At 47.4% G+C, this 26,883-nt stretch overlaps 1 protein-coding gene across 1 annotated transcript in view; it reads right to left on the bottom strand.

The window, feature by feature from the left end:
- The window catches only part of MTHFD1 (methylenetetrahydrofolate dehydrogenase, cyclohydrolase and formyltetrahydrofolate synthetase 1), a 74,571-nt gene extending 48,044 nt beyond the window's left edge, over window positions 1–26,527 (bottom strand). Inside the window, exons 1-8 of the mRNA XM_081023756.1 lie at window positions 26,380–26,527; window positions 15,583–15,667; window positions 14,806–14,865; window positions 13,644–13,697; window positions 12,185–12,321; window positions 10,916–11,016; window positions 9,793–9,929; window positions 8,614–8,725 (exon numbers count right to left, since the gene is read on the bottom strand). Of these exons, the coding sequence (XP_080879882.1) occupies window positions 8,614–8,725; window positions 9,793–9,929; window positions 10,916–11,016; window positions 12,185–12,321; window positions 13,644–13,697; window positions 14,806–14,865; window positions 15,583–15,667; window positions 26,380–26,420 (727 nt within the window). The 5' untranslated portion in view covers window positions 26,421–26,527. The remainder of the gene's footprint in view (window positions 1–8,613; window positions 8,726–9,792; window positions 9,930–10,915; window positions 11,017–12,184; window positions 12,322–13,643; window positions 13,698–14,805; window positions 14,866–15,582; window positions 15,668–26,379) is intronic.
- Between the last annotated feature and the right edge of the window lie 356 nt (window positions 26,528–26,883).

Genomic DNA, 26,883 nt, shown 5'->3' with positions numbered 1-26,883 from the left:
AGAGAGATAAGGGGAGGGTGTGCATCAGAGCAATACAAAGAATAAGCAGGAAAAAGGCCTGGGAACATCTTTGCAACGGCAGAAACACACAAGCATAATCTCTTGGCAGCGCTAAGGCAACACACCAGACCACTCTGTTTCTCCTCCTCTTTCAGGTTTCGCTAATAATTGCTGTGCTGTTAAGCTGGTGAACTGCACAGCTCACCCAGAAAGACTCCTCTTTAGGATTTCCCCACTCCCTGGGTTTTAGCGCTGTTTTTATCCGTGTTCACGCTGCTCCATGCGTCTTTATGCTAGTTCGCCGTTCAGCTCTGCCCATAGTGCAGCTGCAGCAGCAGTAGCAGCAATCGTTTCTGCGCAGACCGGATTTGTGTTTTGCAGATTTTAATTTGTTAACCACTCAGGAGGACATGTATATAAAAATACAAAAAGGAGAAAGAATTTTTTTTTTATTATCAAAGAGCAAGGTTTGCTCAAAAACTCCTGCGTGTACCATTTTTATAAGTGGCTGATGCTTTTCTTAAGACTTTGCAAGGCAGCAAGATAGCTTGGGATTTGCAGGGCGAGGGGGTGGGAATGAAGAATAATCCTGCATTAACCATGGAGCCAGAGCTGCCTTAGCCAAATCTTTTCCTTTCTTTTTTTTCAAAAACCCATTCAGTCAAATTGCAAGCACTTGTGGCCAGCTAATACAAAGGGCACAGCTCAATGACACTGAAGTGTCCAACATCCTAACTGCTACTCTGCACTGTTTCAGAGAACCAGTGCAGAGTAGCAGTTAAGAGTGTTGGGATTAGGGTCTGAGAGACCTGGGTTCAAATCCTCCACTCAGCCATGGAGCTCACTGGGTGACTTTGGGCCAGACGCAACCTCTCACAGGGGTGTTGTGAAGATAAAATGGAGATGGGGAAATCCACGTAGCCCGCTGCGAGCTCCTTGGAGGAAAAGTGGCATATAAATGCATAACACATTCTATGGCTTTCTATAGCACTATTTAGATACAAGATCATGTACAGTGGTGCCTCGCAAGACGAAATTAATCCGTTCCGCGAGTGTCTTCGTCTAGCGGTTTTTTCGTCTTGCGAAGCAACCCTATTAGCGGCTTAACGGATTAGCGCTATTAGCGGTTTAGCGGCTATTAAAGGCTTATCGGCTTAGCGGATTAGCTGCTAAAAGGCTATTAAAGGCTTAGCGGCTTAGATAAAGGGGGGGGGAGCGGAAAAAAAAATCTCAAGACTCGCAAGACATCTTCGTCTTGCGAAACAAGCCCATAGGGAAATTCGTCCTGAGAAGCAACTCAAAAACGGAAAACCCTTTCGTCTAGCGGGTTTTCCGTCTTGCGAGGCATTCGTCTTGCGGGGCACCACTGTACAAGATGAGCTAAGAGGCAACACAACAGAAAGCATAAAAAATTAACTTGTTTATGAATGCAATTATCTTGCACGTGAAAATCTGGAAAGAAAACACCAACCAAAGAAGAATGGATTTCAAAGCTAATGAATTATGCAGAGCTGGCGGAACTAACAGCAAAAATAAGAAACTAACACCACAGGGTATTCACAGAAGCCCTTTTGGGGATATCTGAAAAAATGTTATAATCAGATGAAATCGCAAGCAGGATTTGAAATACGGGCAGAGGTAGGAGATTGATAATATATGAAATAGAATAACATGTCTTAGGCGAAATGTTTATTAAAACGCAGTAAGTAAATGGGATATGTTTATGAACTCATGGAGGGAAAAGCAAGAAAGTCAAATTTTAAAGAGAAACGTATAACAAGTTTGGAATCTGGAATACAGTGGTACCTCAGTTTAAGTATTTAATTCGTTCTGGAGGATGATAATGATGATGATGTTTGTACCTCACCCATCTGACTGGGTCGCCCAAGTCACTCTGGGCAGCTCCCCAGGTAAGAGCTGGGAGGGTCCACTTGCTTTTGTGTAGGATGGCCACTTCATGAGAAGAGAAGACCCCCGGAAAAGACCCTGATGTTGGGAAAGATGGAGGGCACAAGGAGAAGGGGACGACAGAGGACGAGATGGTTGGACAGTGTTCTCAAAGCTACCAGCATGAGCTTGACCAAACTGCGGGAGGCAGTGGAAGACAGGAGTGCCTGGCGTGCTCTGGTCCATGGGGTCACGAAGAGTCGGACACGACTAAACAACAGCAAAAGGGTTAAGATCTACCTCGACAGAGGGCTCTGTATATTATTATTCTCTCTCTTTCTCTTCCGCCCTTCTCTATTTTCTCTCTGTCTTTTTTGTTTTGTTTTCTTCTCTATTTTTATTTAGATTAGTTTGGTTTTTAGTGTATGGTGCGTTGAAAACTTTCAAAAAAAATCAGGTTAAAAAACAAAACACATCTGTCACACTCCATGTTGGCAGTCATTTCTTGGGGAAAGGGATCGGTGGACTCGTCAGCGCTTTTCACACCATCTCACCTTCCAGAACCTTCCCTGGCAGCCAGGCATCCCTAAGGTGTTTCAGCCTAAAATTCCCATCAGCCCCAGCTAGCTGCGATGAGAGTTTTTTGTCCTAAACATCTGTAAGCCGCCAGGTTAGCAACGGCTGCTCTAGACTTCAGCTTATGCAGCAGGGATCTTTAGAGCACATTATCCTTTTATGTAATTATACCCACATTTCAAAAATAAAGAATTTAAGCTTCATGCCTAATTCGATACCAGCTCCATGTAGCCCATTTCATCCAATAAGATTCTATTTCAATATATCCTTTAAAAAAAAATATGACTTTGATCCTGAAATTGGGCTGTTTTATATCCCTACCTCAATATTAACCTGAAGAACAAGGGCAATTATTCTCAAGATCATTAAATTATTGTCTCCCCTTTTGAACTTTCAGATCAGCTGCCTGCGTCTCCATAGCAGCCGCCGTCAAACTGATGTCCAGGGCAGAGACGGAGCCTCCATCTGACAGCTCCCAGGCCTGCAAATGCTCTCAATGTCTCTGAGAATTATATCCCACATGCAGAAGTCTGCGCTTGTCCACTTTACCTCTTCTCAACCTCTTCCCCTGCATTCAAGAGGTGCATGGCTTGGGGAGACTCCCAGGGGCCAGGCCTAGAGGGTTTGAGGTTCCTCAACCCTGTATTAAAGGTTGACTATACAGTATCATATACAGAAGGGACCTGAGGGTCATCTAGTCCAACCCCATGCAATCAGGGCCGGATTTAGGTTTAATGAGGCCCTAAGCTACTGAAGGTAATGGGGCCCTTAAAATGTCCAGCTGTCCTTTGTCAACAACAAATTCTCACTGTTTTTTGTGTTGAATATACGCTCTGTGTGTGTTGTTGTCGTTTAGTCATGTCCGACTCTTCGTGACCCCATGGACCAGAGAACGCCAGGCATTTCTGTCTTCCACTGCCTCCCGCAGTTTGGTCAGACTCATGTTTGTAGCTTTGAGAACACTGTCCAACCATCTCGTCCTCTGTCGTCCCCTTCTCCTTGTGCCCTCAATCTTTCCCAACATCAGGGTCTTTTCCGGGGAGTCTTCCCTTTTCATGAGGTGGCCAAAGTATTGGAGCCTCAGCTTCACAATCTGTCCTTCCAGTGAGCACTCAAGGCTAATTTCCTTAAGAATGGATGCGTTTGATCTTCTTGCAGTCCATGGGACTCTCAAGAGTCTCCTCCAGCACCATAATTCAAAAGCATCAATTCTTCGGCGATAAGCCTTCTTTATGGTCCAGCTCTCACTTTCATACATCACTACTGGGAAAACCATACGCTATATGGTAATTTATGGACCTGATAGGGATCACATTCATCCAGTGCTTTACCAACTGCACTGGCTCCCGGTGGAGTACAGGGTTTTGAACTTTAAAGCCCTATGCGGCCTAGGACCCACATACCTACGTGACCGCCTCTCATGGTATGCCCCGTGGAGGACCTTAAGGTCCACAAATGACAGCATTTTGGAGGTCCCAAGTAGCAAGGTGGTTAGATTGGTCTCAACTAGGGCCAAGGCCTTTTCAGTACTGGCCCAGACTTGGTGGAACACTCTGTCACAAGAGACTAGGGCCCTGCGGGACTTGACATCATTCCGCAGGGCCTGCAAGACGGAGCTGTTCCGCCTGGCCTTTGGTTTGGACTCAGTCTCACCCTTATGTTTCCCTCCCCTTATGGTTTTGATCTATGGGCTACTTTTAAAATGAGGCTGCATTTTAAATTGCATTTTAACCTGTATTTTAAATTGCCCCCCCCCATTATGTTTTTATTGTAATTTTACTGGTGTTAGCCGCCCTGAGCCCGGCTCTGGCCAGGGAGAGCAGGGTATAAATTATTATTATTATCATCATCATCATCATCATCATCAGCCATTTGCACAGAACAAAATATGTATTTTATCAAAGTAATTGTTGAACTGAAATACAATTAAGAAGTATATTAATAGTGAAATATATCATAGGAGCCTACGCAACACAAAACACTGTTGCTGCATGTAGGTTTTGTTTTGTTTATCTTATATTTTGGAAACGTACATCCAGGTTTTTTTCCTTTAATTTTTTGGGGGGCCCCCAAGAGAGTGGGGCCCTAAGCTATAGCCTGTTTAGCTTATACGTAAATCCGGCACTGCCTGCAACGCGCCATCCCACCTCTGCTTAAAAGCCTCCAGGAAGGAGAGTCCACAACCTCTCATGGGAGTCTGTTCCACTGTCGAACAGTTCTTACTGTCAGAAAGTTCTTCCTGATGTTTAGTCGGAATCTCCTTCTTGAAGCAGGGCAGGAGAAAACAAGCTTGCTACAATCCTGTGTGACATCCCTTGAGATAGTGAAGATGGCTATCTCCTTCACAAATCCCGGTGTGAAATAGTTCTATTGGAAGTGGAGGCACTTTATAAAAAGAGACCCATTCTAAAGGGGAGTCTTAGGCTGGGGTCCTAATGCAAGTTAAAGACAGAAGCAAAGTTTCCTGCCTGCCCTACAAAGCAACCTGCCTCCCTCGCCGAAGGGTCTACAGCCAGGTGGGACCCCTCTTGAACTGTGTGTGTGTAAAATCTTTCCAAGCAGGGCTTGGATCGCAAAGTAAGTCAACTCAGAGACAGGCAGCCTCCAGGTGCTGTTGAACTGTGCAGCATTTCTCAAACTTGGGTCGCCAGGTGTTGTTGGACTATAACTCCCATCATCCCTAGCTAGGAGGATCAGCAGTCAGAGCCAGTGTGGTGTAGTGGTTAAGAGCGGTAGACTCGTAATCTGGTGAACCGGGTTTGATTCCCTGCTCCTCCACATGCAGCTGCTGGGTGACCTTGGGCTAGTCACACTTCTCTGAAGTCTCTCAGCCTCACTCACCTCACAGAGTGTTTGTTGTGGGGGAGGAAGGGAAAGGAGATTGTTGGCCGCTTTGAGACTCCTTAGGGTAGTGAGGGACGCGGGTGGCGCTGTGGGTTAAACCACAGAGCCTAGGACTTGCCAATCAGAAGGTCGGCGGTTTGAATCCCTGTGACGGGGTGAGCTCCCACTGCTCGGTCCCAGCTCCTGCCAACCTAGTAGTTCGAAGTGCAAGTAGATAAATATGTAGGTACCGCTCCGGCGGGAAGGTAAATGGCATTTCCGTGCGCTGTTCTGGTTCGCCAGAAGCGGCTTTGTCATGCTGGCCACATGACCCAGAAGCTGTACACCGGCTCCCTCGCCAATAAAGCGAGATGAGTGCCACAACCCCAGAGTCGTCCGCGACTGGACCTAATGGTCAGGGGTCCCTTTACCTTTAGGGTAGTGATAAAGCGGGATATCAAATCCAAACTCTTCTTCTTCTTCTTTTTCAGGGGTGCTGGGAACTGTAGTCCAACAACAGCTGGTGACCCAAGTTTGAGAAACACTGGTTCCTCTGTTAATTCATAAAACTTGGGCCCCAGAGCATCTCCCTACATGAGACCCTGAAGGGTCACAGTCACTGAGCGAGAGGCGCCAGTGGTGTGACCTGGTGGAAAGGCAGCTTCTGAACTTCCCCGCCTGCCCCACAGCATAGCCCCCTGTACCCACCTTTCACTCAAGTGCCTTTGTGTCGCTGGGATAGGTCCCTGGATTGCGACGGTTTGCCTTGGTAGTTTGGGGGGTGGTGGAGAAAGGAGCATGTGTACCCCTGGATTTTGCACGGACGGAATGCTCCAAGTGAGAGCCAGATCCATTGCTCCATCCCAGTTTTTCCTCCACCCTCGCCCACATGCACAAGAAGGTTGCTCATGGGGCGACCATGCTGGAAAATCTCCCCCCACCTTGTTTGGATGGTACACTGACCAGTTTGCAAGGGGGCAGCCCTTTCTCTAGATACCTGGCCTGCGAAGTGATGCAAAACGGAGGACGTACACCTCTCACTTATCCCTGCTTGGACCCAGAGACCAAGATTTTTCTGCCCTGCTCTTCGTTGACAGCTCTAAGAACTCAGTTAATGAACCAGAGTCTGGCTGGCATAGATTGCTTCTTCAGAAACACTTCTTTGCTGCATTTCTCTCCCCCGCCCGCACCTTGCGCTTAAGAATCTAACTCTCAGGTTCTTAAATAAGAGGATTAGTCACACCTGTCAGGCTGTTGCTATCCTCCCACTTAACTGCGCTTCCATGAAGCCTGTTTTTATAAGTGATTTATTGCAATTATCTAATGGAAAGTGGGGTTTTTTCTTTAAAAAAAAAAAGCACTCCTATGACTCCATAATTTTATTTAACATGGTGACAATCACAGCTTGCTGAAGTCGCTTGTCAACCCAATGGAGTATGGAAACTGCTTTGTTATGGGAGGGATGGGGGAGGGTGCAAGATTTCGGGCTTTGGATGCCATCTCCCAATTTCTGGTTCCCAGGATCCTGCCCAGCTCCCTTCCCCTTCCTCCCCAACAGAGGAAGTCTCTTGCCCCCCAAGCTGCGCTGACCTTGAAGACTTCCTAGACTTAGCGGTCACTTCTTCTCAGCTTTCTGAGCTGTGAAAACTGGTGAAATCCATGCTAGAGAGCATTAGGAAAGGAAAATAAAACTCCTGATGCCATTACACAGCTGCCTTTGGAATACCATGTGCAGTTCTGGCTGCCTCACCTCAGAAAGGGTATTGCAGAGTTGGAAAAAAGTCCAGGAAAGGGCAACCAAAATCAAGGGGATAGTTACAGGTAGGTAGCCATGTTGGTCTGCCGTGGTTGAAACAAAATAAAAAAATTCCTTCCAGTAGCACCTTAGAGATGTTTGTTATTGGTATGAGCTTTCAGTGCCCTTCAGCTCTCTATATTGGACAAACAGGCCAAACCCTATGCCAAAGGATAAATGCGACATTAATCTGATATCAGGAACCCCAAGACAGAGAAACCAGTAGGAGAACACTTCAATCTCCCAGGACATTCTATACAACATCTCAGAGTAGCTGTCTTATTACAAAATAATTTCAGAAATAGACTGGAAAGAGAAGTTGCTGAATTGCAACTTACTACCAAACTTAAAACCATGGAGAAACCTGGTCTGAATAGAGACATTAGATTCTTATCTCATTATACATGATAAAGCTATTTTTAGCCATCTCACCCCTTGCTTTTTCCTGTAAGACCAATTGCAGTCATTAAGTCATCAGGTTTACCACACCTATCAGCCAATCACCCATTCCCACCACCCTTCTGAGTAATATCCCTCCCCACCCTCTCACTATATATAAGGGTCTGGTGACTTCTGTTTCAGTGTATCTGAAGAAGTGTGCATGCACAAGAAAGCTCATACCAATAACTAACTTAGTTGGTCTCTAAGGTGCTACTGGAAGGATTTTTTTTATTTTGTTTTGAATCAAGGGGCTGTGAGGGAAGGTCACAACATTCGGGACTTTTAAGAGAAAAGGTGAGCAAGAAGCTATCATGATAGCACTTAAAAATATGGAATTTGCTCCTGTAAGAGGCAGCGATAACCACCAAATTGCATTTCTTTAAAGGAGGATTAGACAAATTCCACGGAGGAGAAGGCTCTCAACAGCTACTGTGTGCTGGCTCCACAGCGGATAGCTCAATTGGTAAGAGTGCGGTGCGGATAATGGCAAGGTTGCAGGTTCGATCCCTGTAAGGGACAGATGCATATTCCTGCACTTCACGGGGTTGGACTGGATGATCCTCAGGGTCCCTTCCAACTCTATGATACCAGTTGCTGGAAACCACAGGAGGGGAGAGCGCTCTTGCTGATTTCCCACAGACATCTGGCTGGCCACTGTAAGACTAGACGGGACGTTGGCCTGATCCTGCAGGCTCTTCTCATCTTTTTGTTTTCCAGAAGCCGCTTTTTTGTTTTTTTCCTGTAGCGCAGTTTTATGAGTATCAATATGGAAGGTTTTTATACTGTCAATCAATCTTTATTATGGTCCAGAGACCCAACAAATCGTTACAAAGCAATGCACAATTCAGACAGCCTACCTCCAGGTTAAACAAGCATTTTGTTCAGACTGAAAGATAGGGATCATTGGCTCTTAAAATCACTGATTAAAAACTTTGCCATTGCTAATGTTCTAGCATTTGTCCGATCTTCCAGTAGGAACCTGACATAGTGAGCCTCTGATTTTCCCGGGAAAGGTACCAGCAAGGGTAATATCAGTTCAGCCCTGGCTTGCTCATATTTCGAACAGTGGAACGCTTTTTCAAAAAAATTACCTGGTATGTGGTTGATTCCACAGTCAATCACGACCGCGCCAGGTTTGATCCAATCTCCTTTCACCATCTCTGCCTTGCCAGCAGCAACCACCAGGATATCCGCTTTGCTGACCTGCAAACAGAGCTTGCATCAACCCAGGGTTCACCAGGCATGCTCCACCACCCTTCCCTCTTGCTCAGTCTCTCTACTACCCCACCCCTTTAAAGCGAATACAGTGGTGCCTCGCAAGACGAAATTAATCCGTTCTGCGAGTCTCTTCGTCTTGCGGTTTTTTCGTCTTGCGAAGCACGGCTATTAGCGGCTTAGCGGCTATTAGCGGCTATTAATGGCTTAGCGGCTTAGCGGCTATTAACGGCTTAGCGGCTTTAAGAAAAAGGAAACAAACTCGCAAGAACTCGCAAGACGTTTCGTCTTGCGAAGCAAGCCCATAGGGAAATTCATCTTGCGAAGCGACTCAAAAAATGGAAAACCCTTTCGTCTAGCGAGTTTTTCGTCTTGCGAGGCACCACTGTACTCTATTTTAAAATAAATGTTTAAAGGCAGGGAGAAGAGAGGAGAAGAACCCAGTGGTGGCTAGAGTCCATTAGGCTTGCAAGGCCCTTCCCTCTTGACCCCGTGCTTGATGGGGACGTAGGAGAGGGCCTTCTCGGTGGCTGCTCCCAGACTCTGGAACTCCCCTCCACTTGAGAAGTCAGTCTGGCGCTGCGCTATTTTTATTGTAATTATCTGTATAGTTGTTACAGATTTTTATGCATGGGTGGGTGGGTGTGTATTTGTGTATACATACATGTATGTGTGGATATTGTTTAATCCCCCGCATGTTTTAGCTGTTCCCATCAGAGGGAAAAGTGAGCTATAAATAAATTTAGAAGAACAACAAAAACAGGAAGAGGAAGAAGAAATAGGGTGTAATGCAGGAGGCCAACAGTAGGTGGAGCTAGAGCCAACGATGGGCAGAGCCAACTAATCCTATCTTTGTCCCCTGCATCCTCTCTGCTGACTTCTACAAGGAAACAATGAACAGGGTGTTGATACAATGACTACTGCAATTGAAATCGACACAAGATAGTATCACCAAGGCAACTTTGTACTTCCAAGCACCATAATAATAATAATAATAATAATAATAATAATAATAATAATTTATTATTTATACCCCGCCCACCTCCCAGCCTTACCTCCTCAGCCAGGGACGCAGTCTTGGAGTGGCATGTCGTCACAGTCGCGTGGTTCCAGAGCAGGAGGTCGTGCATTGGAGCACCAACTATCTTGCTGCGACCAATCACCACGGCTCTTTTCCCAGCCACCTGAACACCTGAAACACAGAACACACAACTTAGTTTTGCCTAAATTCCGAGCCGTGGTAATGACGTATTTCAGCGTCTAGGGCTTGTGGGATTCCACTGCATGAAAAAAGCAGAAGCTACACCACTGAGCCACTTTGCTTCCCCACAGGCACGGTGGCATCTTCCTCCTAATCTTTTTTATAAATACAATTTTTATTTATTTTCCATTTAATATTATACAATCACATCATCATCATCATCCACAATATCGCCCTGGCTCTAGAGAGCCTATTGACTTCCTTCCCTCCCGCCTCATGGCTTTCAAAATCAACCTTTACATCATTGCAAATATACGTTTTCCAATTCTAATTACGCTCATTACAGAATGGCTCAAAATTTACATAAATATAGAAAGACGGAAAATCTCTCATTACAAGTCTTCAAACAGCCCTGCTAGTGATGTTAATTGCTTACAATAATCTTTCAGATATCGTATAAATTTACTCCAATCCCTTTGGAATACTTGATTGCGCTGGTTTTGGATTTTTCCTGTCAGCTTCGCCAGTTCTGCAAAGTCCATCATCTTCATCTGCTACTCTTCTTTCATTGGTACTTCTTGTTATTTCCATTTTTGGGCTAAAATAATTCTTGCCGCAGTTGTTGCATAGATAAACAGTCTTTTATCTTCCCTCGGAATCTCTTCACCCGCTATACCCAGTAAAAAGGCTTCTGATTTTTTAACAGAAGTCTTTTTAAACATTTTCTTTAACTCAATATATACCATTTCCCAGAAAGCCTTTACCTCTTTGCAAGTCCACCACATGTGGTAGAAGATACCTTTCCTCTCCTGATGATTTCCAGCACTCATTAGTTCTTGTCTTGTACATTTTAGCCCTTTTTCTTAATATTTTGTCCCTAGCACAGCAAAACACACCAGGACCTTAATTCTTCCTGGACCTCTTTCACAGTAGCATTTTTACTAAGGCAAGAGGCCACGTGGCTTTTCCTTGCTCACCTGTCTGCCTGATGAGCTCCATGCATCCTTTCGGCGTGCAGGGGATGAAACAGTCTCCGAGGTCGCCACGCGAGAGCTTCCCTGCATTAATACTGCTCAAGCTGAAAAGGCGAGAACAAAGCAGCAGTGGTCAGTGGTCTCTGAGGAAGGAAAAAGCTGGCTGGAATTCTATTCCCTCGTTCTAAGTCTGGGGCAGACTGAAGCGCAACCTCCTCTGGAAATAAATAAAGGGGGGAGGGCGAGATGCAAATGTTATCTGTTCCAGAAGGTACAAGCATCTGGTTCTGGACTGAAATCCCTTTGCCATATATGGTATGCATGTGATGATAAAGGCCCAAAACCTTCTCAATTCAGTAGCAAACATCACCAGTAGCAAAGATCTCACTTCAGAAGCAAAGATCACCAGTGTCAAAGCATTGATTCTTCAACACCAACTTCGTTGGACTGGTCATGCTGTGCAGATACCTGTTTAACGTCTTCCAAAGCAACTACTCTATTCCAAACTTAAAAATGGAAAGTGTAATGCTGGTGGTCAACAAAAGAGGTTCAAAGACTCTCTCAAGGCAAATCTGAAGGGGAAAAAAGGACAGTGGTACCTCGGGTTAAGAACTTAATTTGTGCCGGAGGTCTGTTCTTAATCTGAAACTGTTCTTAACCTGAGGTACCACTTTAGCTAATGGGGCCTCCCGCTGCCGCTGCACAATTTCTGTTCTCACACTGAAGCAAAGTTCTTAACCTGAGGTACTATTTCTGGGTTAGCGGGGTCTGTAACCTGAAGCGTATGCAACCTGAGCTCCCACTGTAGTATAAACACTGAAACCTGGGAAACACTTGTCTGCGGGTACTCCAATTGGAGAACTGCCTTTCCCAAAGGTGTCATGGGCTTTGAAGACACTCGAACTCAGGACGAAAGGGAGAAACGTGCTAAGAGGAAGGAAGGCACGCTTGGCAAACCCTCACCGTGATCAACTCCCGCCCGGAAACCTATGTCCCCACTGTGGAAGGACGTGTGGATCCAGAATTGGCCTCCACAGTCACTTACAGACTCACTTTTAAAACCGTGATTATGGAAGACAATCTTACTCGGCTACGAGTGATCGCCAAAGAAGAAAGTAAACCTTCTCACTTCAGTCTCATCTCCAGGCAGTTCTCCGGGATTCCAGACAGAGGACATTCCTATTTCCCTGGAAATTGCCAGGGATTGAACCCGGGACCTTGCCTACAAGTCAGAGGCTCTACGGCAGACCTTTGACCCTTCCGCAAGCTTACCCGTCCACATCCTTTTCAGGTGCCACAGAATTGGTAACTTTCTCCGTGTTGATGGGCTTGTTGGTATCCAAAGGCAATTGTACTATAAACCCATGAACAGCAGGGTCGTCGTTCAGATTGTGAATGCATCTCAGCACCTGTTTGTTTAAAAGCAGGAACAGGACCGGGGGCGGGGTGGGGAGACAATTAGAAAGAAACAGGTGAGGGTCTGCAACAAAATGTTGCACCATAGCATTTTCCTGTTCAGGGTTCCAGCCTGCCATTTTATCTCCCTTCCTTCTATTCCCCACTGCTCCCCACATCTGTCAGCATTCTGTGCCTACTGAGCATGCTAACCCATCACGCTAGTCCTCATTGAGCTGTTTTGAACCTTCTCTCTCCATTTCCCCCCCACATGTGGTACATAATAATAAATAAATAATTCGAAATTAATTCGTTCCGCGAGTCTTTTCGTCTTGCGATGTTTTTCGTCTTGCGAAGCACGGTCCGTCGCAACTGCGCCTCTTCAAGCGGCTTTAAGAAAAAAGCGAACAAACTCGCAAGACGTTTTCGTCTTGCGAAGCAAGCCCATAGGGAAATTCGTCTAGCGAAGCAATGCAAAAACCGAAAAACCCTTTCGTCTAGCGAGTTTTTCGTTTTGCGAGGCATTCGTCTTGCGGGGCACCACTGTATATCCCGCCCTCCCCAGCCGAAGCCAGGCTCAGGGTGGCTAACAACAATAAAATAATACAACATTCTAAAATCATTTCATTATAAAATTAATTCAAATCAAATTAATGGCAACCATTGGGCTAGAGTTCTGTGAGGATTGCCAAAGGAGGGTGGAACAGCTCTGTCTTGCAGGCCCTGCGGAAAGATGTCAAGTCCTGCGGGGCCCTAGTCTCTTGTGGCAGAGCGTTCCACCAGATCGGAGCCACAGCCGAAAAAGCCCTGGCTCTGGTTGAGGCCAGCCTAACCTCTCCGTGGCCTGGGGACCTCCAAGATGTTTTAGTTTGAAGACCCTAAGTTCCTCTGTGGGACATACATGTGTATAGTTGGGGGGCGTTTTGGGAGGGGTCACAGGAGGATGAACACACTTATGTCCATTAAAATATCTGAATTGTCCACTGATGTCTGAGGGTCCCTCTCACTTCCATCCCTGAGGAAGTTTATAAATAACTCCTCTGTATGAAAGCAGGAAATTAGCTATCTAGACAACAAGATGGTTCATTCCAACACTTTAATTTTGTATCTCATAGAATCGTTCTCTCTCCTGAACCTCCCAACATGCAGTTTCATAGCACAATAGCAGGTGACAGTAAGGTCACAGGTTCAATCCCAGGGACCTCCAACTGAAAAAGATCTCAGGAAGCAGATTTAGGAATCGATGAGGCACTTTCAGAAGAAACTGTGATCCGGGAAATGCAACAGGATCTCCCTGTGAAACCACAGAGAGATTCGTAAAGTAAAACTGGGTTACCTCAGCTTCTGTTGCAGTGCTTGGCAGCTTGATGTGGTTGGCATTGATCCCGATCTGGAAAATAAGACAGAGAACAAAATAGAAATCATTAGACTCTATGAATTGTGAAGTGATTAGATGAAAAGCAGCCAAGTAATTTTCTCATTCTGGAAGGCTCAGGAAAGAGATGGCAGAACTGAGCCGAAACCTTTGGCTCCCTTCTTCTCCCCGCCACATGCACAGAAAGGGACCTTGCTCTGGGCAACTTTTCCTGAGAGGGAAAGTGTTTGCCCACTGGGCAGGAAAACACGTTGCCAAGGCAACCAGGAGACATGCGCCGTCTTCTCACGCTGTGATGTGAAGGTGGTTTAGCTGTCCACCATCAACAAGGCAGCGTGCGGCGGCAACAGCATGTCTCCACCTTGCCCTCTTCTCCCTGGTCTTGGGATATAAACAGAAATAATATTCAGAACATTTTGTCTTTCTTTCTCACTGTGACTTTCCGTGGAGGCGCTTATTTGGAGCAGCTGGGCACCAGGGCAACGACCACAGATCGGTGGCAGACCATAATGTTCTGGGAAGGGATGTAGAAGAGCATCTGCCGTTGCTGCCAGTCAGTGAGGATAATACTAAGCTGGATAGAGCAATGGTCTGGCCCAGCACATGGCAGCTTCCGATGTTTCGAACTCACTCCCCACATGCAGATTGGTCATCCTGTTTGCCCATCACAACGTTCCTCCTAGAACGCTGCATCCTTTCCATGCGCCGCTGCCACAGCCAGGAATGGCGAGAGGAGTGCAGAACTACCACGGCTACACATGGCGCTGAAGCAACACCCAGGTGCTCTCCCTGAGTCACTGTTTCCTGGGCTCTGACGTGGTCTGCCAGGCTATACCCACTGTGCCTCACAGCCTTTCTCAAATGTGAAGGAAATAAACAGCTATCCTATCTTTAAAAGACACCTGAGGGCAGCCCTGTTCAGGGACGTTTTTAATATTTAACGCTGTACTGTTTTTAACACTTGATTGGGAGCCGCCCAGAGTGGCTGGGGAAACTCAGCCAGGTGGGCGGGGTATAAATAATAAATTATTATTATTATTATTATCAACAACACTAAAGTGAAAAGGGGGGAATGAAACACTCCAGAGAACCCTATGCTATTTGGGTGTGTGGGTAATATTACCTCAGCAGCAGCCTTGAGTTTCATGCTAATGTAGAGATTTGAATCATCCCGATCACCAACCTTTAGAAGGAGGAAGAGGGAAAAAAAATCACAAACAGAAGGCAATTTATTGGTTTCACTTATTTTTGGTTCGGTTCCTAAGATAACTTAGCTCAAGGAAGTCAATGAAAGAAAAGTTTCTTGTCCCCCCCAATTGTGTAACCACCGACAGGGTGTCTCCTCGCCCCCCAAGCTCATCCAGAGGATAATAGGACCCTCCTTTAAGGCGTGTAATGGTATGGAGGCGGGAACCTCACACAAAATTAGCAGACCTCCCAGTTTGGGGCAACCCTGCCCTCCAACATTAGGCCTCCATACCAAATCCCATATTACGCAAGAACCGTCTGCTTCCTTACGCTCCACTTCGGTCACTGAAATTCCAATTGGGGGAATGGGCAGTAGCAAATGGGGGAAAGGGTTAAGCCTTTCCTCATCCCCTGTAAATTTTAATTTCCTTCTCCCAAAGACTGCTTCACAGATAATAAGCGGTATTTCAAGACACAAAGTGGCCATGGACCACACCGTTCCAGACAGGCCAATGCCAAAGTTTCTCATATATATATATATATATATATATATATATATATATATATATAACAGAAAAACTGTTTTTGCGTGAAATTCTGTCCAAAATATCTGGAGGACATCAAAGTGGGTGAAGGATGCTGTAACGTCTGACCCCGTGAGCATCTGCTTTAGATGAAAACAAATCTCAAAACTGTAGATATAGCCACTAACCTGTAGAATTGCAAGGCCTGGTCTGAAGCCTGGGACTCTCTCCTTCATTTCTGCCACTTGGCTTTTGAGCCTCTGCCTCACTTGCCTAGAAAAGGAAGAGACTGGAGTGAGAAAAGAAAGTCACAAATCCAGCAGCAGGAAAAACTAGGAGGAGGAGAGTTCCAAACAGATGTGCCAGGGTTCAACTTGGAACTTTCTGGAAGACTTAATCTTGGAACCTATGTTCCCACGTTATTCCTCGCGGAAGTGGGAAATGGGGTACCCCTGACTACTACTTTGCTACCTCTGCCTATAGAGGAAACTTCCCCTACTTGGCGCCCTCCATGTTGTGGACTACAACTCCCATCAGCCCCAGCCAGCCTGGCCAATGGTCAGGGTGATGGGAAGTGTAGTCCTGGGAGGCACCAGGTTGGGGAAGGCTGCCATAATGTATGAAGGTGGAGAGAGAAATTGTGACAAAGCAAAACTGTAAGAACCCAGGGAGCTGCCTTATACCGAATCAGACCTTTGGTCCACCTAGCTCAGTACAGTGGTATCTTGGGTTAAGAACTTAATACGTTATGGAGGCCTGTTCTTAACCTGTAACTGTTCTTAACCTGAAGCACCACTTTAGCTAATGGGGCCTTCTGCTGCCGCTGCATGATTTCTGTTCTTAACCTGAAGCAAAGTTCTTAACCTGAGGTAATATTTCTGGGTTAGCGGAGTCTGTAACCTGAAGCGTATGTAACCTGAAGCGTATGTAACCCGAGGTACCACTGTACTGTCCACACTGACTGGCAGCAGCTCTCTGAGGAAATGCTGGGGACTGAACCCGCAACCTTCTGCATGCAAAGCAGATGCTCTGTCACTGAGCTATGGATTCCAAGACACCAAGGTCCAATCCCAGAGTCAGTGGTACCTCGGGTTACAGACACTTCAGGTTACAGACTCCGCTAACCCAGAAATAGTTAAGAACTTTGCTTCAGTATGAGAACAGAAATCGCATGGCGGCGGCAGTGGGAGGCCCCATTAGCTAAAGTGGTACCTCAGGTTAAGAACAGTTTCAGGTTAAGAACGGACCTCCAGAACCAATTAAGTTCTTAACCCGAGGTACCACTGTAAAGCAGTTTTCAAGAGGCAGCAAGGAAATCCATGCATTTTCACAGGAAACATCTGTGTAAACACGTCATTTGTTACTCTGCATTGGCTCCCAGTACATTTCCGAGCACAATTCAAAGTGTTGGTGCTGACCTTTAAAGCCCTAAACAGCCTCGGTCCCGTATACTTGAAGGAGCGTCTCCACCCCCATCGTTCTGCCCGGACACTGAGATCCAGCTCCGAGGGCCTTCTGGCGGTTCCCTCATTGCGAGAAGTCAGGTTACAGGGAGCCAGACAGAGGGCCTTCTCAGTAGTGGTGCCCGCCCTGTGGAACGCCCTCCCACCAGATGTGAAGCAAATAAGCAGCTATCTTCTTTTTAAAAGATGTCTGAAGGCAGCCCTGTTTAGGGAAGTTTTTAATATTTAATGCTGTATTGTTTTTAACACTTGATTGGAAGCTGCCCAGAGTGGCTGGGGAAACTCAGCCAGATGGACAGGGTATAAATAATAAATTACCAGTATTATTATTATTATTATTATTATTACTGATTGCATCCCGCCTTTTTCTCCATGGAGCTCAGGGTGGCGCACATGGTTCTCCCCCTCGTGTAATTCCCACAGCAACCCTGTGAGGTAGGTCTGGCAGAGGGGCAGTGACGGGCCCAAGGCCATCCCGTGAGCTTCATGGCCATAGCTGTCAAGTGTCCCTTATTTGAAGGAACAGTCCCTTATTCCAGTGCCATGTCCCGCTGCTGTCCCTTATTGATAGATGTCCCTTAAATGATGTCCCTTAAATTTCAAAGGAAGCAGCTCCTCTCCCTCCCTCCCTGCCGGCCAGGGAGGAGGGAGGCTCCAACTGTGTTGCTTGGCTGTGTTGCTCACCCAATAAGAAGCCTAAGAACGACTGGGGGGTGGAGCTTGCATGCCTTGTGTGTGGCTAGTTAATGCAAGCTGAGGAGGTTTTTGAATGCTGGACGCCATTTTGTTGCACATGCTGCTGCAAACTTCGCAGTGCAAAGCCAGGCCGGGGAGCCATCTTAAGTTGAGGCTGCATAGGCCTTGTGGTGCATGTGATTCAGATTCTATTCAGTTGAACCTCTGGTTACAAAGTTGGTTGGACAGTGTTCTCGAAGCTACCCAGCATGAGTTTGACCAGACTGCAGGAGGACAGGAAGACTGGAGTGCCTGGAACAGGTGAGGCTGCAGGTCCCTTATTTTGGCTGCTGGTCCCTTATTTTCAAATCTATAAGTTGACAGCTATGTTCGTGGCCAAGTGGGGGACTCGAACCCTGGTCTCTCCCAGGTTCCTAGTCAGACACCCTAACCAAAATACCACGCTGGCTCTCAAAATACACCATGCTGGCTCTCACGCCACCCGATTTAGGAACAGAAAAGCAAACACAATAAGCTACGCCCACACAAAGAAACCACAGTTCAGTCTCATCTGTACTATATGTAGGATCTCATGGATAGGTTTCTTGTTCATGATATAACTGGTCTCCGACTGCTGTTCAGGCACAAGCTAAAAAGATTAAGTCAGGCACATTCATTGTGCACTGAAAAATAATAAGATTTAAAAATAACAACCCCAGTGAAAACAAAATCAAATGGATCCGCCAGTTGCTATTACAGTCACTCTTGAGGCGCACTGCACCACGCCGGTTTGCAGAAATAATAATACTCGCATTGCAATGCCATCTACTGAGCACTGGGTGCAGCTGCAGGTAACAGCAACAGCTTTTGTAAATTAAAAAAAGGTTTTAATTAAAGAGCGTAAGTTTAAAAGTGTTTTGCTTGATTTTATAGCTTTCTGCTTCTTACTTTGCCTATCCTGGCACCCTCCAGATGTTGGGAACTAGTTTTGACATCTGGAGAGCAGCAGGTCGGCAAAGGCTGATATAGCCCATTTATTCATTATGTACGGTAGGTTTTGACAAGGCACTTGTAAAAACGCACAAGGGAAAATCTGCTGAACCCAGAATTCTGAGAATGGATTGTAAGTCCACCAGCAATTTCTAGGGATGGGGGGGGGGTAGACTCTAGGCATGTGTTTGATACTTGCTTTCTTTTTCTTCTTCTTTTAGATAAAAATCTGGTTCTGGCTGCAAAGAAGTTAATACTCACACCTAAGTAAATTATTACTTCCACCTGGAGGAAACCAGTGTGCTACGCAGATCTGGCACCAAGATTTGGCATCGCTGGGCAGATTAGGAGAACCACCGTAGATTCACACCCAATCCTCCCCCCCCCCCAATTTCTTTGGTAGTCCAGCACTCTAAAAAGTAGCAGATGGGTGGATCTTGCCACCATTTAAATATCCCATAATAATCCCAATCTGAGGTATTGCAGGAAATTAAAAGGGTGGCTAGAACCAGCTGCCAGCACCACCTAAAAGATTGCCACCACCAGGGACCACTGACAAAGGATGCTCTCTTAACTAGGGCCAGGGCCTTCTCAGTACTGGCCCCGACGTGGTGGAACGTTCTGTCACAAGAGACTAGGGCCCTGGGGGACTTGACATCTTTCTGCGGGACCTGCAAGACGGAGCTGTTCTGCCTGGCCTTTGGTTTGGACTCAGTCTGACCCTTATATTTCCCTCCCCTTATGGTTTTGATCTATGGGCTACTATTAAAATGAGGCTGCATTTTAAATTGTATTTTAACCTGTATTCTAAAATTGGTGTCCCCCCACCTTATGTTTTTATTGTAATTTTACTGGTGTTAGCAGCCCTGAGCCCGGCTCTGGCCGGGTATAAATAAAAATTTATTATATTATCATTATACCAAGTGAGACCATTGGTCCAGCTAGCGCAGTAGTCTCCTTGGGATTTCAGACAGGGTTCCCTCCCAGCTATACCTGGAGATACCAGGGATTGAACCTGAGCACTTCTGCATGCAAGGTAAAGGTAAAGGGACCCCTGACAATTAAGTCCAGCCGTGAATGACTCTGGGGTTGCGGCGCTCATCTCACTTTATTGGCTGAGGAAGCCAGCGTACAGCTTCTGGGTCATGTGGCCAGCATGACTAAGCCGCTTCTGGCAAACCAGAGCAGCGCATGGAAACGCCGTCTACCTTCCCGCCGGAGCAGTACCTATTTATCTACTTGCACTTTGACGTGCTTTTGAACTGCTAGATTGGCAGGAGCAGGGACTGAGCAACGGGAGCTCACCCCGTCACGGGGATTTGAACCGTTGACCTTCTGATCAGCAAGTCCTAGGCTCTGTGGTTTAACCCACAGCGCCACCCGCGTCCCTGCATGCAAGGTAGATATTCCACAAAAGAGCTACAGCCCTTCTGCATCAGCAGAGACTTTCCCCAGGGCCCGTTCAGATCTGGAGTTGTCTCTTAAGATTATACTTTGTCCTTTGCCTGCAAAACCTCCCTTGGGAGGTTGTGAGCTCTCCTTCCTTGGGGGTTTTTAAGCAGAGGTTGGAGGGCCATCTGCCATGGATGATCTAGTTGAGATTCCTGGATGGCAGTGTTGGACTCTCGCAAAGGACATTCACCTGGCACCTTCATTATACACCTTTAGGCACCAGGCAAAAACGTTTTTTTTAACCCAGGCCTTTGGTTGATCTGATTTACATCACATGCCCTTTTAAAATGTGGTTTTTTTTGGGGGGGGGGAAGCTACTGGGTTGTTTTTATTTTTATTATGTATTTTGTGGTTTTAGATCTTGATTTTCTTCTGCGAACTGCCCTGAGGCCCCCCAGGTATACGGCGGTATATAAATTCCATAAATAAATTAGAAGAATAACCCCCGGGGACTCCTTCCAACTGTACAGTTGTATGAATCGGCAAAAATACAACATGTGAATCTGTCAGCGGTTAGCACCTCCCCTTCTAACTTCTGTTTCACAATTTTTAGAGATGGCAGATTCTGTGATGAGCCATAAAGGACAATCTGTTCTAAATGTCAGCTAGTTAATATTTCACCAAAACCCACTCAAATATCTCCCTCAGCTGCCATGCTAGGGGCAGGAGGCGAGGGCTGAAGTCCCAATACAAGAGATTACAGGTGCCCCTACCGTGTCCCAAATAAATAAAGCCTATTGTTCTTCATATTTTGCCCTAATACATGTGTGGGAAACTTTGGTTCTTGTGAGGGCCGCATTTATGACTTAGTGACCTTCTGAGGTCCAACCTTCTGAGGTGGGCGGGGACAGGGGCAAAAGTGGGTGGAGCTACAAATATGAAGGTTCGTTTTTGTACAGAAACATAGCCATTGTGTTTGATTCTCTTTTAAAGACATCCAAGTTGGTGGCCCTCAGTACATGACGCTCACCCATGGTTCTGTCACAGCCTCTCAGCCTAACCTACCTCACAGGGTTGTTGTGAGGGTAAAATGGAGAGGGGCCACAATGGACACCACCCAGAGAAAAGGAAGGACGTAAATGTGATAGTAAACAAAAAACTGTGGGAGCAAAGTACTTTCTTTGGTCTGTCCCGCATCTCGGCAAGATAACGTGCAATCAGCAATGTATAAAGGTCAATGGACCCCTGACAATCAAGTCCAGTTGTGAAGGACTCTGGGGTTGCGGCGCTCATCTCGCTTTAAGGCCAAGGGAGCCGGCGTTTGTCTGCTTCCGCAGACAGTTTTTCTGGGCCATGTGGCCAGCATGACTATGCTGCTTCTGGCGAAACCAGAGCAGCGCACGGAAACGCCATTTAGCTTCCCGCCATAGTGGTACCTATTTATCTACTTGCACTGGTGTGCTTTCGAACTGCTAGGTTGGCAGGAGCAGGGACAGAGCAAAGGGAGCTCACCCCATCGCGGGGATTCGAATTGCCGACCTTTCGATCGGCAAGCCCAAGTGGTGGTTTAACCCACAGTGCCACCCGCATCCCTACAGCAATGTACAGTGGTACCTCTGGTTATGTACTTAATTCGTTCTGGAGGTCTGTTCTTAACCTGAAACTGTTCTTAACCTGAGACACCACTTCAGCTAATGGGGCCTCCTGCCGCCGCTGTGCGATTTCTGTTCTCATCCTGAAGCAAAGTTCTTAACCTGAGGTACTATTTCTGGGTTAGCCGAGTCTGTAACCTGAAGCGTCTGTAACCCGAGGCACCACTGTATATCTATATATTAAATAACTTTGTGGCAACTGTAAAAGACATACAGATTTATTGTGGCACAATCAATGTAGCAATAGCATTTGCTGCAACATTTACTTCTTGGTTTCACGCTTCTGCAGACGTCATCAACTTGGTGTCCTCCAAATGTTTGGGACTGCAATTTCCATCAGTGCCAGCCAGAAGTTGTAGTCCAGAACATCTGGAGGCAGTTTTCGAAATTCACATTTTGCACCTAGCTACTGGCCACTTGTGACCAAGTGCAGATGCTGGGGTGCTAGGACAGTGTCTGATACCTCCAAAATCTGGAGGTGCAAGCATAGAGATCCTTGGACTGTGTTCACACACTAGTAACACATCCTGAAGAATTCTATCTGTTATATTTAATCTGCACAATCAGAATGGATTTCAGGAACCAAAACGCTTTTCCTGTGCAGCCTGAACAAGAGTCGTAAACAATGTTGTAGTTAATTGTCGTCGCTTGTCTTCACTTACCCCCACCCCACTGCCCTGCTCACAGTTGTGAAGAATATCCTGACGTCATGAACGCTCTGTGTCACCGTTAACCAAGGAAGGAATAGGAGGGAAGTCCTTGCTGAATATTTAATGGTATGTAAAATGTCTGTTTTGTTTGCAAAATTCAATTTAAACTTTTTTTAAAAAATAGAGAATCTAGGGGCAGCTGAAAGACTAGCAACCGTATTTCAGCATCAACTTCCATGAACTAATGTCCACTTTACATATCGGATGAAGTCTAGGCTCTAATTCACAAAAGCTGATGCCCCAGTAAATCAACGCCACCAAGAAGACACTGTGCTTATTATACATCAGATGGGGAGCCTATGGCAGGCTTCCTCAAACTCGGCCCGTGAGACTACAATTCCCAGCATCCCTGACCACTGGTCCTGCTAGCTAGGGATCATGGGAGTTGTAGGCCAAAAACATCTGGCGGTCCATAGGTTGAGGAAGCCTGGCCTGTGGCCCTCCAGATGTTGTTGGGCTCAACTCTCACATCAGTCCCATGGCCAATGGATGGAGATTGCGGGAGCTAGAGTATGGGAACTTCTTGTGGACCACCGGTTCCCCACCCCTGTAAAGAACAGATTCACACCGGGAACCAGGAAAGGGGGAAAGGGCATACGTTGCTGCAGGAATGAAGGAACCTCACAAATAAAGGTCTAAGGCATTCCACAGGCTTGCAAGTTCAACCAGATGAAACTACAAAGGCTCCCCTGGTTAAATTCTTGCAGGCCCAGATCCTGTAGTGCAGTGCTCTTGCCTGAAGCTGTTTGCTTTGCTGGCTCCCTTGTCTTTCCACTTCTAGGGCTGTGTTAAAATTGTGCAATTGGGTGGTGAGCTGGGGGAGGGGGGAGAAGGGAAAGGCAGCTTGATCAGATGCCAATTATCCGCTTCCAATGCAAAATTGACACATGAAGGTCAACCTGTATGGATTCAGCGGCAGGAATGAAAGAAGTGCCACTAAATTAAAGCAGTCTGCATCGCTCAGCCATCAGCTCTGGTTGCATACGCGCTACACATTTAAAGCCAATGACTTGCCCCTGAATAATCATGGGAACTGTAGTTTACCTCTCACTGAACTATAATTCCCAGCACCCTTAAACTAAACTACAGCTCCCTGCCTGCAAATTGCCTAGGGATGTATATGTCCAATTCACAAATCAATACATTGCCAATGGTCAGGGATGATGGGAGCTGAGCATATACCGTATTTTTTGCTCTATAAGGCGCACCAGACCACAAGACGCACCTAGTTTTTAGAGGAGGAAAACAAGAAAAAAAATATTCTGAATCTCAGAAGCCAGAACAGCAAGAGGGATCACTGCGCAGTGAAAGCAACGATCCCTCTTGCTGTTCTGGCTTCTGTGATAGCTGTGCAGCCTGCATTCGCTCCATAAGACGCACTTTCCCTTACTTTTTAGGAGGGAAAAAGTGAGTCTTATAGAGCAAAAAATACGGTATATAAAGGACTGGGAACCCTGCAGATGTTGCTGGACTACAGTACCCGTCACCCCTGACCATTGGTCACGCTGGCTTGGACTGAAGACAGCAACCCATGGTTTGCATAATTTTCAGCTCCAATGCACCGTTGCACACAAGGGTAGTGATGAGCTTCAGAAAAGAGGCTGCGAGTCTATGGCAACATTCATGGTGGAATCCAATATAACACTGACCCCATCATTTCAACAGCACAAGGATTTCAAGATTTCCCCCAATCCTCTGGGGCAGCTTGGGGAGAGGAGAGGAAGGGAGCAGTCTTTTGCAAAAGCAGAAAATCTCGCACGGACGGAACAAGGGAGGCAGCTTCTGCTCTCATGCTGCAAAGAGGTCTAACAAGCCTCCTGGGCGCAGGCAGAAATCTAACAGGTGAGGTTTTTTGTTTTGTTTTGTGCAGCATGCAGGTACAATGACAGAGGAATAAAACTAAAAGCAGCTTCTTCAGCCAGGCCCCTGGAAAAAAGTGAGCTTTAAAAGCAAAGGTTTCAAAAGAGGACATAGTTTAAGACACACATATATGATTTCAGGATCAAGGAATCAAATGTTAATCAGTCACGGACCAGCCGCTGGGTTAATATTAAGCCAGCAGAGCAATAAAGGGAGACAGTAGACAATTCCCTTGGAAATCTCTGCAGGCCACAGCCCTCCTCCCTGGTCCTGTCCCAGTATTTCTGCCAGGCTGCAATGTGTCCTCTCGAAGTCTGATAATACAGTCATACCTCGGGTTACAGACGCTTCAGATTGGGCGTTTTCGGGTTGTGTACCGTGCCAAACCCGGAAGTACCGGAATGGGTTACTTCCGAGTTTGAGCGCTCGCGCATGCTAAACCGCGCTTTGCGCATGCGCAGAAATGCCGAATCGCAACCCGCAGACACAGCGCTGCGGGTTGTGAACGTGCCTCCCGCACAGATCACATTCGCAACCCAAGCGTCCGCTGTACTACTTTTTTGTGTAGATGGAGAACAGAGACAGGGTGCAGGAGCACATGCTGAGAAGCTCTCCTGCTGTAGAAAGGCAGCATTCGCATTCGCTGCTCTGGCCACTTTTGTCTTCCTCCTTGCACAGCACTGAGGCATGGCTCCCCAAAGGCTACAGGGAGCATAATGGCTCCCTTTGTACGACAGCTCCACCAGGTACCAATCTATATCTGGGCATCGTTCAAAGTGCTGGCTTTGATCTATTATCTCCGTCCCACCACCCTCACGGGCATTCTTGGTGGGGGCTGCAGGACAGGGCCTTCTCGGTGGTGGCAGCTCCCAGACTCCCTCCCTCGAGAAGCTCGACTCACTCCCTCCTTGCTGTCCTCCCACCTTAACGTTCCGGGAACGGACTGCTTTTAAAGAAAGGGTTGGTGCTGTGCTGCTTTAATTGCAGTTACCCGTATGTTTTTAAGGTATTTTATCTATGCATATAGTTTAAATTCTGATTGTTGTCCCTGCACTTAAGTTTTTAGCAGTTCTTATTTTTGTTTGTAAGCCACCTTCCTTGCAAGTAAATAAATATATAATGATAATAGTAAAGAATAAAACGTTGCCCAGAATGGAATGCAACCCTCAGGGTGCAGGGGTAAAATCATAGAATTGTAGGGTTGGAAGGGACCACGACGGTCATCTAGTCTAACCCCCTGCAATGCAGAAATCTCTTGCTTGAACCAATGACCCTGAAATTAAAGAGCCTCATAGCTCAGTTGCTTAGAGCATGGTGCTGATAATGCCAAGGTTGCAGGTTCGATTCTTGCATGGGGCAGCTGCATATTCCTGTGTTGCAGGGGGGTTGGACTGGATGACCCTCAGGGTCCCTTCCAACTCGACAATTCTTTGGTTCTATGCTCTAGCGACTGATCTATCCCTGACGACTGGCCATGCTGGCTGGGGCTGATCTGAGTTGCCAGCCCAACAGCAACTGGAGAGAGCCACGGGGCAGCTAGCCCTGCCCTGGAGGAAAAGGCCGGTCTCGGGTTCGATTTACAGTCCCATGACGCCACCAGCTTGCAGAGGCTCAGCAGCGCCGAGTCTGCCCCGTGCCTGGATGGGAGACCACCTGGAAACCGGGCACAGGTCACACCTTTGGCCTCCAGGCGATGGGAGGAAGGCGGGCGATTTTTATTTAAAGTTAAAACGAACGGCAACTTCATGCAACAACGAATAAGTTGGATGGAAGCGAAGGGAAACGGCACGTGGCTTTGGGGGAGTCTGCGTGGGAGGGCTCCCTCCTTCCAAGCTCTTAACCTCACGGTCGTGGGTTCGAGTCCCCCGCTGGGAAAAAGCGCAGCTGATCCCCGTGGTCCCTTCCAACTCTACCATTCCACCAACCTGGTGAAATCTACGCCAAGTGGCGCGCAAGTCCCGCAGAACTCCAGGCGGGCGACTCCTGTCCGGACGTGCGCTGGGGCGCGCAGCAAACCCGGTATCCTTCATCCTAAGGGGGGGGGGGGTCTGGCCCTCTTGGAGAAGTGGGGCGCAAAACACCCCCCCCCCCACTTACAGCCCCGGCGACCCGAGTCCAGGTGCGCCCTAGCAGGCCCCGAGAGCGGTGCATACACGCGTCTCCTTCCTTCCCGCTTGCCCGCCTCCCCGCGCGCAAAGCCCGGCCCTCCCCAAAGCCCCGAGGGGGCGGCGGCGGCGACCTACTCAGAAACGGCCTTGCCGCTGATGATCTCGGCGGGAGGCATGGCGACACCCCGGGCGAATGCAGCTCCTGCGCTCAGTGAAGCCCCGATGGTGCCTGCCGAGGGGTCAAAAGAGGCCCGGCCCGCCCTCCCCGCCCCTCTGCACGGGACACCCACGTGGCCGCGAAACTTTTTCCTCTTTCCCCCGCAAGCCGCCGATCCCCGCCCGCGCCCTCCCCTCCTCGCCGGGGGCGGAGGCAGCAGCAGAAGGAGGAGGGAGCCAGCGGATCTCCAACGCGACTGGCCGCCTCTTCCTCCGGTTCGCCCGCCCCCTCGAGGCCCCCGATCCGCCCCTTTGTGCGCGATCCAAGGTGCGTCGGTTCCCCCGAGCGAGTGCAACCGCCTCCCTCCGCCTCCTCCTGAGTAGCTGGGGCCGGTGGGGATCCCTCGCTGCCTTTCGATCTGGTGGAAGAGAGCTCACGGGGTGGAAAGAAGGGGGGTTGTGTCGGACCATAGCTGTCAACTT

The sequence above is a fragment of the Podarcis pityusensis genome (assembly GCF_964106645.2).
Source record: "Podarcis pityusensis genome assembly, chromosome: 1".
Classification (NCBI taxonomy): domain Eukaryota; kingdom Metazoa; phylum Chordata; class Lepidosauria; order Squamata; family Lacertidae; genus Podarcis; species Podarcis pityusensis.
Note: the sequence above shows the minus strand (reverse complement) of the source record. Positions and strands in the feature narration are given on the sequence as shown.